Source organism: Anoplophora glabripennis, unplaced genomic scaffold (genome assembly GCF_000390285.2).
Source record: "Anoplophora glabripennis isolate ALB-LARVAE unplaced genomic scaffold, Agla_2.0 scaffold563, whole genome shotgun sequence".
NCBI lineage: Eukaryota > Metazoa > Arthropoda > Insecta > Coleoptera > Cerambycidae > Anoplophora > Anoplophora glabripennis.
In genome coordinates this window covers 1-18,008 of record NW_019417080.1, presented here as the reverse complement: position 1 = coordinate 18,008, position 18,008 = coordinate 1, and the positions used below count along the sequence as shown (strand labels likewise).

General features: G+C 32.1%; 2 protein-coding genes across 2 annotated transcripts in view; both read right to left on the bottom strand.

Annotated features, from left to right (window-relative positions):
• The window catches only part of LOC108911403 (Kv channel-interacting protein 1), a 162,994-nt gene extending 161,153 nt beyond the window's left edge, over positions 1 to 1,841 (bottom strand). Inside the window, exon 1 of the mRNA XM_018716335.2 lies at positions 1,677 to 1,841. Within this exon, the coding sequence (XP_018571851.1) occupies positions 1,677 to 1,832 (156 nt within the window). The 5' untranslated portion in view covers positions 1,833 to 1,841. The remainder of the gene's footprint in view (positions 1 to 1,676) is intronic.
• An 11,503-nt stretch (positions 1,842 to 13,344) lies between these two features.
• LOC108911406 (nucleoporin Nup43) lies at positions 13,345 to 17,069 on the bottom strand. The gene is made up of 4 exons (XM_018716339.1): positions 16,741 to 17,069; positions 16,429 to 16,678; positions 16,145 to 16,360; positions 13,345 to 13,727 (listed from the first exon to the last, which is right to left on the bottom strand). The coding sequence occupies exons 1-4, from the start codon at positions 16,957 to 16,959 to the stop codon at positions 13,366 to 13,368; spliced, it is 1,047 nt and encodes a 348-aa protein (XP_018571855.1). The 5' UTR covers positions 16,960 to 17,069; the 3' UTR covers positions 13,345 to 13,365.
• Positions 17,070 to 18,008: the final 939 nt, after the last annotated feature.

The following is an 18,008-nucleotide window of genomic DNA, read 5'->3' as shown; positions in this document are numbered from 1 at the left end:
AGATATGTCGACTTCAATATGCAATGTATGATATTATTTTATTATTATTATTTTATTTAAATCACCCGAGACAAAATATTCTTACAATGGCTTTATTCACACCACATACTAACCAACGAATGTGGTTGGGTACTAACGGAGTTATAAGGTGGCCGGCTCGTTCTCCAGATTTGACCCCATTGGATTTATTTCTATGAGGTTATTTAAAAAACACTGTATCAGAACCCTATAGAAGACATCGCAGATTTACATAGGTAATAAAATTTGTGCAGTTACGGCGGCTTTAGATCGTGACACTTTATTAAGAGCCTTTAATGTCGAACTAACGAGAAGACTTGTGCTGAAGTCGTAATTTTAAACATTTATTATAATCTTTGTTTTCACTTACTTCAGTAACTACATCTACATCTCCGTTATTATTTTAAATACTTTCTGTTACTTTTTCTGTTGTTGATCATTTGTTTTTTTATAATTTATTGTTTGTTAGTTAGTATGTGGTATAAATAAAGCCATTATACGAATATTTTAAAAGAATATTTTGTCTCAGTGTGATTTAAATAAAGTAATAGATTTTCCTGTTACATCGTACATTTTATATTGAAGTCGACATGACTTGAAAACAAATAAATATTGGGAAAAGCTTTGTATTACAAAAATTACTTAAAATTTAACGATCTCTCAGATGGGCCGCATTTACATGTTCCAGGAAGCAAAAAAGAAAATTAGTATCGTCACGCCATCTATACTGAACAATTCTAACTGCAATTTGAAGCTATTCGAGGGCCTAACAACCTCAGTTTCTGGAACTAAAATAAATCTCTTTATTTCAGAGATATTGGCAGCGGGAGTGTTAAATGGCACACCCTGTACTCAAATAAACATACATTGCTTATAATTATTTATTTCTTTAAACTTTAATCCAAAAACCATCTTTGAAACACAAAAGACGCGAAAAGAGAACGGCATATCCTCTGTATCATAATTTACTCAAATAATTCAAAACTACATAACTCTGAGATTTCCGATTTTAGCCATGTTTTTTATATTTGTTACTTTTGTAAAAGAACATAAATGGCTTTTATTGACTAGAATATTAATCATAACTTTTATATTTATGATTTTTCGTTAGTAACCCTGTAACCCTTACAAACGATTGTCTTGTTCCAAGTCGATAGCATTAAGCGTTACCAAGAAAAAACATATTTAATATTTTAGCGCATTTTTAAAAACAGTTAAAATTAAAACAGCCGTCATATTGACCAATTGAGAAATTTAAAAATAATAATAATTTATTCGGATTTAAAAGGAAAAAGATCTATTTGTAAGATTTTTTATTAATGTTTTTTGTATTCAGTTGTTTAATTTTTTGAAAAAGTACAGACAAAAAGTATGACAAATTTTCGAATAATGTAAATAAGCCATTTAAGCCTTATTGACTTTTCGAAATATGTCATAGTAGCTTGTTATGTTATTTTTATGAGTAGAATCATCCCTAAATTTAATGACAGAACGTTCACTCTAAAAAAAAGCTTTTTTAAGAGAACAGACTATTATTTTATAAATTTGAGTTTGAATTTGAAATTCTAGTGGCTGGAACAGAATCGTAAAACTTCTAAAATATTTTTTTAATCTTTCGAATTCAACATTACATAAACGCATCTCAGATTTTAACTTACCGTTTTGAATCCTCTGTACATAATCCTTATTTCTTGTCTGGTGAACTTAGTCAATCTGCAGAGGTCCTCGAGTGCCACGGGTATAGGTTTGGGCACCCTGGACGGTTCGATTTCGAACATCACCTCCTCCACGGGGCTGTCTGACGGAGTGGCCATGCTTGCAGTTTTTGGCCTGTACGAGTGTTAGAATCACTTTCGGGATCTTCCCCTATCCGCACATGTTAGCGTACCACGAAAATCGACCACGGACTGATCTATCATCTGTTGAGATGCAGAAAATCGTTACGCCTCATCTTTTTCTATAAATAACTGTCCATTGAGAGTGTGGTTTTGCTGTATTGGGTTTTCGGTTGTTTACGTTTATGAACTCTCTCTCTAGAGGAATGATTAACCCCCCTCGTGTGTGTGTGTGCTGTTTTTTCACAAATATTTGTTTACAATTATTTACAGGACCATACAGGATGAGACAGCTGAAATGAGAAAAAAATTGATAATTTCTCTATGGAAACGTAAAATTATAAAATTAAGAAAGCACAATATAAAGCAGTGCAACGGGGGTTTGAGGGGAGAGGAGTCGGAACTTCCCGCCCACGATTCTAATGGGTTTCCCTAGAAAACGCAAGAACAATCAGCATTGTACCGGGAGACTACAGAAATATTGTAAATTCTTAAAAATACATAGTGACTGAAATTATAATATAGTTAGTATTTCAACTAATTCCTGATAATAAGTTCATGGTAAGAGTAATATTATTTAATTTAGAAATAAATCTATTAAACAAACAAATTCTACTAAATTACTAAATTATTAACACTTAATATACATTGTGCATTGAACTGGGTACAAAAACATTTAGTTTTTATCTTTTTATTTGCAGAATATCAAGAGTATCGTATGGTATAGTTTTTCCGAAGTCAATTGAATTGAAGAAGCAATAATTTAAAGGTATGTACCAGTCTCGGTCGCTAAGCAGCAACTCGTCATTGAAATATTTGAAAAACTTGTTCCCACATTTATTTAACCATACCCATAAACAGATCTGGTCGAACGAAACGTGCAGGTGGTAGAAATGTATACGCTCAGTTGAAGAATGAGCGTGCGGGCAAAGAGGAATGCGCACTGTTGCTCTGGTCAATTGCGTCATAATATTCAAGTCGCCTAGCAGTGCAGTGCGGGAATGCGGAATTTGGTGTGATTCAGATAATTTTAATTTATTATAGGCACACTTCTATTAATCATTCATATTACAATTGCAAACGGGAAAAATAAGAGGGATATTTGCTTTACTAATATTATTACAACATGGCATTTTGGAGACCTTTTGAAACGGAACAAAACGAAATTTACCATCAATATAATAAAATTGTTTAAGGACATAAATAATTAAAATATGTTGTTGGTCAAATGAACATATAATAGAAATTTTCTACACATTATATACAAATTATTATAATTTTCTACCTTTAGTAGAAAACTTTTTTAGGGACGCCCATGAAACTCATTGAATTTGATTGCTCGTTTTTTTTATGCATGTTCAACTCACTTCGGAAAAACTATACAATTGTTTGGTCTGCGTTTCATAATTCATGAGTCATACAGGGTGTCCCAAAATTAATGCAACAAAATTTGGTCACAGATTTTTAAGACAAATTTAGGGGACCCGTATTTTTTATTTTTACCAAGTGGCCCCCTCTTTCGGAGTTACAGCCCCTTAAAGTCCACCCCTAAGAATAATATTTTTTTATATGTATATCAGAACCCTGTTGTACAAGAATCACTAAATTTGGTACACAGGGGTTTTATGACATGTGGAATCTGATGGTGTTACGCTTTACCCTTAAGACAATTTTTCGTGGGTCCCTTGTCTTTGGAGCCAAAAAAATTTGGTCGCATATTTAAATTTCTTAAAAATTATTATTAGTTAGCTATTTTTTTCGTAAATAGCTAGGGTTTTGAGGAAAATGGCGAATCACGATATGCATTCGATTATATTTTGACATTTTTCTAAATTTAATGGCTTTCTAGAGCTAATAATTGTTAAGAAATTTGCGACCAAAATGACTTCTTAGGGGCAGATTTCAGGGGGCTGTAACTCCAAAAGGGGGGGCCAGTTGGCAAAAAGAAAAAATACAGGTCCCCTAAATTTGTCTTAAGAATCTATGACCAAATTTTGTGAATTTCAGGACACCCTGTATAGAAATTTCCAAAATTTAGAAATTTTAAAGTATTTACATTTTACAAATTTTACTACCTACATGTAAGAAATAATAAAAATTTGTTTTTATCCGGTACAGTGATTACTATTATGCTGCCGGAGGAGGTACAAAGTTTATGATTCCAATATATTCGAGATCTGTTCAGAAAATAACCGAACTTTATTCATTTAAAGTTTACTATTCACAGGGCAACAATTTTCACGCCCAAAAACCAGACCTCACTTGCCCGAAAGTTTTTGGTGCGTAGAATCCGAATCTGGCGTCAAAATTACTCTTATAGGCCACGTTTCCGAGATATCCTAACCTAAAAGTGCAAAAAACACGTTTTTTGCTATATTTGAGTTTATATCACAGAGCGAATTTTTTATTTTTTTTTCTAAAAACGAATCATGTCCTCTAAAACTACCACCCTTACTCTTTGAAACGCTTTTTTCAGATTTGAAAAACCTGTTTTATTCGCAAAGATATCATTGAATGAAGTTAAGTACTTTAGCGTTTGAAAATTTGCTCAATTTTTTTACAGTTACAGACTTTTGATCTCTTACTCAAGAACCATTAAATATATAAATTTCAAACATGGTATAGTTCAATTTTATCATAACAGCTTCTTAGATGTAAAATTTAATCAAAAACTAATCAATGGTGTCAGAACTAGGAGGGACTTAAGGAGTTACCACTGCCAAATAAAATAATTTAACGTTAAAGATAATCTTCATTCGCAGATCGCTCATGGTTTATGAGTAAATGTTCAAAAACCACGACAACGTTAAGGGCTTGTCAGCAGGGGGCCATAGATAAGAATCATTTCTTGTTCTAATTTTTCACAGATTAAAGATACACAATTTTATATAGATTAGGTATCCAGAGGAATGCTCCTCTGACCGTTCTACGAAAACAAATCAAGAAACACAAAAGTTTTTATGGAACACGCTCTTTCCAAACCTGTGAAAGAAGTTTGTCTTTAATGTTAATGTTTTTTTATAGTCGTATTTCTCCTAATTCCCACGTCGTTGTTAGTTTTTGATCAAATTTTACTTGACTACTATGAAGGAACTAAATTGTACCAAGCTTAAAGTATATTATACTTATAGTTCTTAACTAATTGCCCAAAAACTGAAGATTGGAAATCAAGATGAATTAATCCTTTAAAATATTCCTCGTAACGTAGTTAACACCCTGTATATATAATTGGGTCAAATACCAGTTAAGATGTGGGTGATACTGCCAGAGATATAAACAAAAAACATTTTTTTTACAACTTCAACACCCTGTATCTCTAAAACGAGGCCGTTCCAGACCTCGTTATAAGGCAAACACCTATTATTTTATAGAGATCTATCTGCTCTGGAAGTTTCCTGCATAAAATTCGGACCACCCTGTATGTACTAAAATAGCCATTCAAACTGAGACACAAACGAATGGTAATTAATTAATAGGAAAATATAAAATTTTGCTTAAGTATATGATGTGCCTACCATTAGATGTACTGGACAGCTTATAAAACCAATGGCATCTACTACCGTATCAAAAAAATGTTTTATGTCTATTTGGCAACACTCGTATTATTATCAAATAACGATTCAGAAAAGTAAATGTCAATATCAAAGAAAATGTTTAAGTTATTGTAGAAAATTTGACGTTTAAGTATTTTATAATCAATATGTAAATCTGTATTTCCAGAATAATAGAATTTTAGAAGAAGGTTGGTAACATAAGGCATATTTGGAGTTAGTAACACGCAAGAGTTCTGTCACATTCTCTAAAATATGTAAGTAGAAAAACTTAAGTAATTTATTTTTTTTTAAATGCAACGCAATGATTTTCAGTACGATTACTCTCGGCGAATTCGCCATTTTCTTAAGTAATACATGAACTAAAATTATGTAAAATTCCCCATACCAATTTTCCTTTAATAAATGCATGAAAGTATGATAAAAATAACATAATTACACAAGTGACTAACTGTTTCACGCATGAAAAGTGAAAGTAAAGTTGTAATTAAAATAACTAAGTATAATTAAAAAATCTGCACGTAAAATCTTATACATCGCGTTACAAAAAGAAGTTTTATTTATTACTTCGTTTCTTGTACTGCTGTTTTTACAAATTTCTGAATGACAAGGAGCAGAATGATTCGCGTAGATTCGTAATAATGAACAATATACATGAAAGAAGACACTAAAAGCTTTTTTCGAAAAAAAATACGATTAAGGGCGTGAATGATAAAAAAATAATAATTACTTTGGCCAAAGGTTATGTCATATTGCTCACCCTGTATGCGAAACGATTTTCTAACAGTAAAGCACTACCGCATATAAATACATCGATTGGTGTTTAAAGGACGTTTTGAGAGCGACTTGGGGTTTGCAGGAATGCAGTGATTTGGATACCCGGAGCGCGATTTCACAGGGCAATCCCGGACCCGACCCGGAACCAAAACTGGTCCTCACTCTGAGCTGCAGACTGCGCTTCGCTGGCGCACGCGCTTCTTCATACCATACCGATGGCTGGACTGGAAAACGTGCGTCCTCATCGAAAGCATGCAAGTCCTATGAAATTGTCAGAATTTAAATTATAGACTGCTTCGCCAAATTGCCTGCATATGTAAAGTATACATTTCATGTGTGGAACTTAAATTACAATTTTTGGGTGCTATTACTATATTTTGTTGTTTTGGTAAATACCTGAAAATATTGTGTCTCGATTATTGCAAGAGATAGATATTACTAATTGTGACAAACAGTTATTTTACGGACTAAAACCAGGTCCACATTAAATTACTTTATACATATACAGAAAAATACTTAAATTAGGAATGTTTTGCAGGACTTTACGTTGATATCAGATAAGTTTTTAAATTTACCTTATCACGTTTATATTTTGAGATATTCGAGAGAAATTGGAATTTGATGATTTTTTTTTCTTTCGTAGCCTAATAAACATTCATTTAATCATTTTTAAGAACAAGAACTGATTCATGTTATGCTCAATGTCAGATTGTCTTTAATTTATGTATGTGTGTAAATATATTGCTTGTTTTTATATGTACATTTTATCTAATGGTTACCATAATATTGGATCTTTTGTGATTAGTTCTCATTTAAAATTTCATGGAATTCAGAAGAATTAACTTCCTATTTGTGTAATTGCTACATGTGCTCCATATTGGCAATTATCTATCGATAGGTATAAGTTACTTCTTCTGAATCTCGTGAAATTTTATATATGTTAGTTTACATAAGAAAAGTTTTCAAATTTTAGCTAACTTTTAACTGTGTTTGACCTTTTAACAATGTAATTTTTACATAAGACTTTTATAAATGTTTCTATTCGCATATAACCTTGTAGAATGCTACCTCAACATTTGTAAATATTTTTATAAATGTGTTTTTTCAATTTTTTTATGATAATAACGATTATAAAGTTCCTGAGGAAGAGACAATAAAATGCTCAAAACCTTGAACTGAACTCTCTCATCTTCTCTTCTTTTTGTTATTGTGACCAACATACCCGAAAATTCTCTTTTGAGAAATAAAATCATTAGAAGCTAATATGGATTTACCCCAGAAATAGACGCCGTACCTTAAAAAATGTTTTGGAAATGATACATACTACTAATTCTGAAACAAATTTGTTTAAAAAAAAACATGTAAAGCATTGCAATTTGCTTCATCTAAGTTTTGGAGTCGGATAAATACGTCTGGAGTATGAATTTGACTTGGAGTATTAACTTGATCTAAATCAGTTTATTTTCATCCAAGCTTCTTCTTTAAGTATGGTCCTTTCGTTTCCGATGACCCTGGATAATGAATAAAAGCTGGTTGATTTTTCACAAAATAGGTGCGATTTGAACGATTTTAACAATACTATTATTTTTATTAAAAGGAAAATTTACATTGCAATATACAACATACAACATACACCGTAAAAACCTAACCTCAAAAACGCTGTATCATAAAATGTCACTGGGTATTATAGCTAGTGACCTCTAGCAGATGGTCAAAAACAAACACTAACGCACCAAAGTTCAATGCATTATGTTTTTTTTTGAAAACATGGCTAAAACTTGATTTTGTTTGACTGTATCTTAACAATAAAATAGTATAGTTCCACTGTCCACAGCAAAACATCTTATTTTTGTGTTCTGTCTTCTATTCTATAGTGATACCTACTTTTTTCCTAAACGCCCTCATAATTTATTTAGATTTTTTTTGACCGAATAAATCAAGAAAAATAATTTAACTGAAAAATGTATAAAGCTTTGAATTGTATAGTCTTTTAATAGCTTAAATTTTTGTCTAGTTCAAAAATTAGTTGCATTCCTTTGTTAAAAATGTTGACTTACAGTGCGGGTTCTAATTTTCTAACTGGAAAACGTTAATAACTATTCACTATACCTGGTATTAATAGAATTAACTACTATTAATCAGAAATAAATCTAGATAATTTTCAAATAGAACTTATAAAACGATTAAGGTTAAAAATATTCAATTTCTTCTCTAGAAGAATTTCATTTTTCTACTTAGCCAAAGCAAAATGTTTCTGGACAAATTATCTCTAGGTACTTATTTAAGCAGCTATTACATAAGGAAAAATTCAGTATTAGAAAAACAAATAACAGAATACTACTATTGCTACTGATATTCGCTACTGCTACTAGTCCTGCTCATGCTCTTCCAGTTGTTGCTGCTGCTCCTACTCCCCGTCCTGCTGTTGTTGCTGCCCCTGCTGCTGCTCTTGCTGTTACTTCTACTACTGCTACTGCTACGGACCACCACCACCACCACTAATACAACGGCTACCGTTACCACCACCGGTACTAAATTTTTTTCATTTCTTAAATTATTTTATCCAATGATTTTAAATAGCAGATCATAATTAAAATTAAATACACTAACGGCTTAAATATTACCTGCATATAATTTTCTCGTGTAAGATATCTTATTTGTTGAAAATATTATAAACCATTTAAGAATAGCAACTTCTTTGTCAATCTCTATTAAAATATAATATCAGATAGTCTCTTACTTGGATTTTTTTCTCTATAAGGAGATCATTGTCACCAAAAACTATAAAATTTTGTCGGAATTAATTAAAATCGTAGTATCTACGTCCTAAATGTATTTTTCGTTGCGTTTTTTATTTAATAAAAAACATTTATACAAAAATCTCAAGTACAATGTTTATATGAAGATGATTGTATGATTGATTTTTTCTGTGGTATGTTTTTTATCTATAATGTTAAAACTCCAAACAAATAAATTTAAATATATATGTCGGATAAATGATAAGATTGTAATGAAAACAAAGAACGTACCGAACTATAATTCCGTAGTAAATGCTGCATATAATGGCGGGAGCGCAAGTTTAGTATAGAAGTATTGCGCAATAATTTATTTTCCAAAAAATTGTTTTCAAATATACCTCTTGCACATATACCTAATTAAGAGAACAAAAATATGGAATCATATGTTGTTATCTCTTGTAAATAATCATTTAAATTTTATAATATAGCTGATAGATATTCCTTGTAATAATTGTTTAAATTAACTACAAATGGCTTAAAACAATTTCTAATTTAAGTGAATGTTGACATAGCAAACTGAAACACGGATCTAATTCGATTGATATAGAATAATGTTTTATTGGAAGAATTATTTTGGCTAAACAGAAATGTTTTATAAACTTGTGGGTCAAGTAAATATGGTAGCAGTGACAAACCCTCGACATTAAAGTCTATCCATATCCTTGCCAGAAAGGGATTTACGAGTACTGGTAAATTTACAGTAGTCAAACATGCAACCTCAAACTAAATTTGTAGTTTTTATTGTTCAAACTTCAGGCAGATTCCACGAAATTGATAAAATGGAAAATGTCATTTACTTACAAATTGCCCTTCTTTTCTAATCTGAAATTAAAAGTTAATTAATTGAATAGTTGGAGCTACTCTGTTTTAAATAAATTTAATTATCTCAAAATTATTCTAATGTATATAGGTACCTATTTATAAACATATACCTACTGGTGACAATTTGTTTTTCAAAATTTTAAATATATAGTTAGCACAAATAAAACAATATTTTTGAGTAATAACTGTTTATCCAAAAAATCTTGCAACTATTTATCAAAAATTAATAAGATGTTTTGATTCAGAAGACCAAATTTTATGAAATATAGATTTGTGACGCTTGAAATGGATTTTTGACGACTACGACTTATTTTTCTTCTTTTTAATATTATTAAACATAGTTTTAGGATTTACTTATTTGAGAAATACCGAAAATTTTGACTTCGTACGTTTCAACAGCTCAGTTATTAGCAGTAGTAGAAATAGTTTTTCGTTTTTAAACAATTTGAATAAAGTATTCTAAAGCCTAGTCCAGACCTACATACATTTGCTTGCCAACAGTCAGTGGCGTACACACGGGGGGGGGGGGTTGTGGGGGTTCAACCCACCCCCCATGAGCTTTAACTTTTAACAATAGTTATATACCTATTAAAACTTCCTATTGCCGTATATATTTTGTTGTTTCCAATATCGTACTTGAATCGGACTAAACGTTGCAACGTCGCTTTTTAGTTTCGTCTGCTTCCCTGTGCTCTAGTTTCGTGCCGCGAAAATCTTACTGCAAAGTGTAACCCCCCCCCCCCTTACAAAAAAGCTGTGCACGCCACTGCCAACAGTTAAACATTTGTATAAAAACTGTATAAAAGTTGTTTAAAATGTGTTTGCAAACATTTGTTTAAAAACATTTAAACAAATGTTTTTTGTTTTCCCGTCAGAATGGGAAACGCGTGTTTTTATACTCGCCAAGAAGTAAGTCTGTACGCGTTTTTTGAAGCAAACGTTTGTTTAGTGTGTTGTAAGCAATTATTGTATCAGTGGTAATAAATTTCGTGGTTCATTATTTATTGTGTTTATAGATACAGGGCTATATAAAATGTGGAATATATTATATATCCAGTACAAATGGCCGCCACTGCCTCACTATTCACCGACATGCTTTTTTCACTAGACATGTTTTTGTCTTTCGTCTGAACTCAATTGCTACCTCGTTTAAGCAAATGTTTCTGGAAACAAAACACAATACACAAGAGTATATAAATGTTTTGTTTGCAAGCAAATGTTTCCAAACATTGGTTTGTGGGCAGTGTATGTAGGCCTGGACTAGGCTTAAATAAATTATTCTTAAATACTCTAAATAATTATTGTTATTGGTAATAGGTATAAAATAAATAATTTACTTGTTTCATTTGTTATTTTGCCACACTACAAAATTAAAAAAAAATGGGCGTAGCTACAATTTTTGCTTGGGTTGGGTCCAGAACTGGACTCTATGGAGCATCTAAAAAAAAAAGCTCCCGCAGTCATCAGCGACTTACCGATATAAAATTTCAACATGATTTGATTTTATTATAAAAAAAAGTAACGCAGTCACCGGCTTACCGATATGACAAAGATGATAATATTTTCTGTGGTGGGCTTTCTGGGATGGACTGTGCATGCCCCTGCCCCCCTAGCTCTATGCCCATATGTTAACTAGCTACGTAGACACAAAGAAAATAACGGCACTTAAGAAATATCACAGAAAATACAACCTACAAAAGAAACATTTTTAGAAAATGATGCTTTAGAAAAAAAATCCGCCCAATGCTATTGCAAAAGGTCACTTTGTAACAAATTTGCTTGGAAAAAATTTACCCGACAGTCTTTAAGGTAAATCACTTCATAAGAACCTTCAACTTATACAGTGTGTATCAGCCAAATGGAATAAATTCAATAATAAATAAATGGGGGCGTGTTCGAAAAACTCTCGGACAAGTCGATTGGTATTTTTAGTTGCGCATTTTTTTCAACAAAAACTTTTTATACAGGGTGTGTCATGTAACAGTGGTCAATACCAACTTTCTTATTTTATAAGCAACACCCTGTACAGGGTAGGAAAGTACCGATGGTCTATCTGAAGTTACGTGAGAGCGATAAAGTAAGCCATAGAAATCCATGCGATAGAGAAGAATGGCTATAATGAAGGCGTCTCTTAGTCACCGCCTGTTTCGCCCTTCCACAAATAAGATCCACTTCTTATTTGTGAAAGGGCGTTGACTATTAGACGCCTTCATTATAGCCATCCTTGTCTATCACATGGATTTCTATGGCTTACTTTATCGCTCTCACGTAACTTCTGATAGACCATCGGTAGTTTCCTACACTGTATATTATTCAATTTTTTTATTCTTCTGAAAATTCTAGACATATTTCAAGTACAATGTCCTATACCTATTTTCAACTGTTTCATTTATTGCAAAAATTAACATTAAACAAAGAAAATTATTTGATTACAGAAATTCACTACAATACACTCAAAAACTAATAAGTAATATCTACTGTTTATTTATTGATAATGTAAAAAAGCAAAAAAAAACGTGTGCCTTTAAATTTATTACAGGATTGGATTCGATTGGATGGAACAACCCCTGGAGTAATTTTCGGCATTTTGCGGAAATATGGATAAGAAAAGGAAAACCAATTGTTGGCCTCGACGCTCACCCGGTTTGACATCCCTCGATCTTTACTACGTACTACTTTTTTAAATTAATTGAAACTATGGTTACTTAGGGGGCATTATATTGCAGCATGTTACGGCAATCCAACCAGTAAAAATGTAAATTTCTCTTGAATAACTTCGTTAGTACCGAAAATATAATAATATATTTTTTGTGACTTTAACACCCTGCATCTCGAAAACGAAGCAATTTTGTTGAAATGGTCATATATAAAAACACCAAAAAAACACTTCTAAAGTCCCTTCTAACATTGTCTATTAAACATTTTGTACTAAAAATATTTGACTGCTTTATTATCATATACCTAAATTGGAATAACATATTTAAAGAATGAATTAGTCATTCCATTATAATAAATAACAATAGCATGTAATTGTGAATAGTACCCAAGACCTGTTCTACGTATGTTAGAATTTATTTACACTGAACAATAATTTACTTTGCAATCCCTTATGGGATCATATGAGATAAACTTTTAGAAAAAAAATAGCAGCAGTGTCCTCTACCTGTATGAAAATATCTCGCAAAATTAATGCTTCAAATTAAAATTAATTCATTAAAAGCAACTTTTCTGAAATATTTTCATTTGATTCATGTGTTCACTGGATAACAATCAGGAACTTAGTTTCCTAAGGGCGTAGGGGGCGATTGTCCGAGGCAGCCTGTTCCAGCAGGGCGGCCGAAAGGCCGTCTCTTTGGATTTTTCAGCTGGAAATTTTTTTTTTTACAATTACTAACAGGTACCGGGGTGGCCAATCATATTTGCCCAGGGCACATAATTTAGAAATCACATCCCTGATAACAAGATATAGAAGTATATCCGGAATAATATTGTCTGTAATTATTTCTTTGCAAAAAAAACCACACTGAAATTTAAATACTTTATTATAAAAATTGTAAAAAATACCTAATATAAAGTGACATTGTTAATTAAATAAACCGCTTCATTGTCACAACCACATATAACTTTATTTCTATTTAAATCTAAGGTATTAATTGGCTTTCCTAATGTAGGCATTAATGTAAAAACTTCCAGTTTATTTTTTACGTTGTCTGGGGCCAACCACACATTTGTATCAATGTTTTCTAAGCCTATTGTTATATTTTTGATTTTTGTAGACCAGTGCCAAAGTTCACCTGCAGTAGAACAGCTAAATAACTGATCTGGGTGATCGGGATGAAACTGTATTTCAGAAATTACTCCGTCATGAGCATTTAACACATTGACAGGATAAGTATTTTGTCGCAAATCCCAAGTTGTCAAAGCTCCTGAAATATATACATTTCCGCTTAGTTTACAATTTACAAAAGAATAAAAGAAGTTTATTGTGTATTTTAGCAAAATAAAAAATATTCACTAAACGAAATATTGCTATGTATACAGGGTGTCCCGTATACCGTAAACTCCCCAGCTGGATATCTCGAAAACGGAAAAAGATAAATGATTTCTGAAAAATGCACTTAGTTTCAATAAATGGCTTTACTTGTGAGTACAAATCTCGTTCCTCTCAATGCAGGTATAGATGTCACTGCAATCCGAAAACATATTTTGTTGACAGCAGTTTTGAAAAGTGGCGCACATGAAAGATCTCTAAATTATGAGCAACTTTTGTGATATAAACAATTTTCGAAAAGCCACTAGTTTCCGAGATACTTGGATTTGAGGTATTTTTTTTTCAGGAGGAAGATTTTTTAAAGTTAAGTTTTCAGGCATAACTACTGCAGATTTTTGTCGTATTAGATTGCTTTGAATAAAACAGTGATGAATTAATTTTATTAAACTAATAGATATCACAGGAAATTACTTCAGTTAATCTTGTTTACGCAAGTTATAGTCTTTTCGATCAAGATAAAGTAATATTTATTTAACAAAAACTGATGCAAAATTAACAAAAATCACAAATAAGCGATATTAAATTAACATAATACAAGAGTCACAATAAGTGTTAAAAATTGCCGCCATTCTCATTAATACATAATTCATATCTTTTTCTAAGTTCGGTATAAGTTGCCAGTAATAAAACATTTCGAGGAATAGATGCACAGCTCGCATAAATTTTATTGCACAAGTCAGTAAATTTCTGTTTGGTAAATTAGGTTCTTTAGGTAACCCCACAAGAAAAATCAAGTAGGGTTAAATCAAGGGTGCGGGCAGGCCACCTTATTGGACCATTGGTGCCTATCCATCGCCCCTAAAAATATTAATGAAGAAAATTTTGCATCCTCCTTTCGTTATGAGCTGGTGCCCCGTCTTGTTGGAATCAGATATTTTGTCTCATAACTAAAGGAACTTCCAAAAGAACATTTAGTTGGATCTGAAGGAATTGTAAATAATTGCGACCGTTCAAATTTTCCTCATATAAATAGGGTCCAATTAATATGCCATTAATAATACCACACCATCAATTTATAGAAAACGTGGTTTGGAAATGTCTGTCTTTAGTCCATCTAGGGTTACTGTCATGCCAGAAATAGCTATTATGCCTATTCAAAATGCCATTTTCTGTAAATCGACTCTCGTCAGTCCATATAATGTTATTTAAAAACTGGTCGTTTTTTTTGAGCCTTTATTTCCATTTCTGCAATAAAATTTAGTCTTCGTAGTATATCACCAGAACGTAAATTATGTAAAAGATGCACTTTGTAAGGATGATACGAATTTCACTTCAAGATATTATGGACCGATGTTCCGGAAATCCCTGTTTCTTGTTGTATAGCTCGCACCAAGGTATGTGGATTAGTTTCAACTTTACCTAATATCTTTTTCTTAAAAGAACCACAATGAAGCAAATTCGTCGATAAAGACAAAAACGTTTTATGATCGGGAGGTCGACGGTTTGGGTAACGTACCTGATAAAGTCTTTCTGCTTCTCAGGAATTTCTACGGCATTCACCGAATATTAAAATTATTTTCAGCTTTTCTTCATTCGTGTACTGGACCATACTGAATAAATGTCAAATGTGTCAAAGTTGAAGGTGTAGACTTGTAGTTATAGTAATAGTAATATGTAATCAACTTTGACACTTCAAGAAAACAAAAGAAGACCAGTTTTTAAATAACATTATATGGACTGACTATGGATATTATTTGTAATTTTTGTTAATTTTGCATCAGTTTTTGTTAAATAAATATTACTTTATCTTGATCGAAAAGACTATGATTTGCGTAAACAAGATTAAATGAAGTAATTTCCTGTGATATCTATTAGTTAAATAAAAGTAATTCATCACTGTTTTATTCAAAGCAATCTAATATGACGAAAATTTGCAGTAGTTATGTCTAAAAACTTAACTTTAAAAAATCTTCCTCCTGGAAAAGAAATTATCTCAAATCCAAAATCCAAGTATCTCGGAAACTAGTGGCTTTTCGAAAATTGTTTATATCACAAAAGTTGCTTATAATTTTGAGATCTTTCATGTGCGCCACTTTTCAAAACTGCTGTCAACAAAATATGTTTTCGGATTGCAGCGACATCTATACCTGCACTGAGAGGAACGGGATTTGTACTCACAAGTAAAGCCATTTATTGAAACTATACAGTGGATTTTTCAGAAATCATTTATCTTTTTCTGTTTTCGAGATATCCAGCTGGGGAGTCTTAAACGGGACACCCTGTATACAGTCAATTATTAAAATAATAAATAATTTTATGGCAATAATACAATGGCAATAATTTCTTAGTTACCCAAATCATCTCCTGCAATTATTAAGTGTCTCTGCGTAGGATGATAAGCTAGACAAGTAGGAGTAACTTGATCACCACTCAGCATAAAGGTAATATTAGGTACTTTATTATTGGATCGGAGATCCCAAATTTTCATTTGACCTCTTAAATTACTTGTTAATATTTCATTGTGCTTTATAAAAATTACACGATGAATAGAACAGCTGTCTGCATCATCTGTAACCAAAAAAATTGTACATAATAAGCAATAAGCCCAGTGTGAAAGTAAATATGTACAGGCCTACCTATTTTTCTTACAACGTGCTTAGACTGAGCTGTTAATAAATTAATACAACCATCTTCTCCAACAGTTGCAATGTCGTTTTCATATAATGCCAATGCTGTGCATGGAGAATTGTCACCATTCTTAAACAAATGGATATTTTGCCATATTATTTCATTTTCTAAAATAACATGCTCAGTAGATGTAACAATTTTCATTAAATGTGCTGAACCCGAAGTTGACGAACTTACAAAGTAATCTGCATTTAAAAACTAAAACAAAGATAATAGAATATCAGAAATTGAAAGAATATGTTTTAAAACAAAATAATTACCTTAGCTTCAGTTACATCACCGCAGTATGGGAAGGAAGAGACTAACAAAGGATAAATATCGTCATCCTCTTGGCTTTCATAAAAATCCCATAATTTGATATTATTATCATCATTGTCTACACTTCCGGTTATGAAAAAATGGGAATTATTAAACTGATCTGGTCTCCATCGAATTTTATTTATCTTTTCAGATACAAAAGTACCATGAACACTAGGCATACTAGTTAAATGTACCTTAAAATGGAAAAACGAACTGAAGAAGGTACTAATATAATATAACCTATAACTTTAAAAATTATTTTTAAAACTGTGTATAAAACATAAATAAATAACTGTGAAGACAGCCGCAATTTGCGCGAATCGAAAAAGCAGTTTTCCACACATTTTCCAGTTAAGTGATCTTCGCCACTGATCCACCTCTCTTTTCTTTTATTCGTGATTTCGGTATTATAACACGTTAAGATCCTATGGAAACCAATCATGTTGCTAGATTTCGGATTGTAACGCGTTATGATCTTCGAGTATATACTCCTAGAGGCAGCCTTCAGTGCTGAGTAAGCGCAATTGGTGTGCGAGAGAGAAAGGACAATAAAAGAAATTGCTATCTCTCTCGCACACCAGTCGCGCTTTCTCAGCACTGCTCGGCACCGATGGCTGCCTCTAGTAGCGATTTCCATTGGAGAAAACTGGGGTTGCACTCGGGCAGCACTGCCACTCCACTGGTTGTATGAGAAATATGCTCTGGTGCAATCACAATGGAATGAAAATTTTTGCGTGGATTTCTAACATTATAGGTTATGTATATGTTTTGATTTTTATTCAGTCAAAGTAACAGTTGACCAGTTGAAGTTTTTCGAAGAAGGTAGTTACAATGAACCAAGAATTAAATTTGAAATTTAAAATAAACTACGAGGAAGTTACATTGTGTATTCCTGTAGACTAAACGGATCACTTATTTAAGTTTGTAGATGACATTTTCAATGAATCCTTCCACTTTTGGCAGTTGTTTGCGTATAACTGGTATAACATACATTTCATCATCATCACTACTACTACTTGATAAAAACGATAATAATGGAGCAACAACTTTGTCCATATTTACCGCCATTTTTTCTTGCACTGACACCGACACCAGCTCCAAGACCTCGTGCGAAATAATATACACTCAGAGGTGGTGTAGGTAGGATTTTATGAGTTTGGTAAAGGATATGGGATATTGGTTGGTGAGCATTTTCATCAGTAGGCCTTCATGCCAAACCGTATCGAAG

Coding starts and splice junctions, on each gene's coding strand:
- LOC108911406 (XM_018716339.1), bottom strand. CDS start 16,959: ATGCCTAGTGTTCATGGTACTTTTGTATCTGAAAAGATAAATAAAATT. Junction 16,679..16,740: donor GTGATGTAACTGAAGCTAAG/GTAATTATTTTG, acceptor TCTTTGTTTTAG/TTTTTAAATGCAGATTACTT. Junction 16,361..16,428: donor GCACGTTGTAAGAAAAATAG/GTAGGCCTGTAC, acceptor TTTTGGTTACAG/ATGATGCAGACAGCTGTTCT.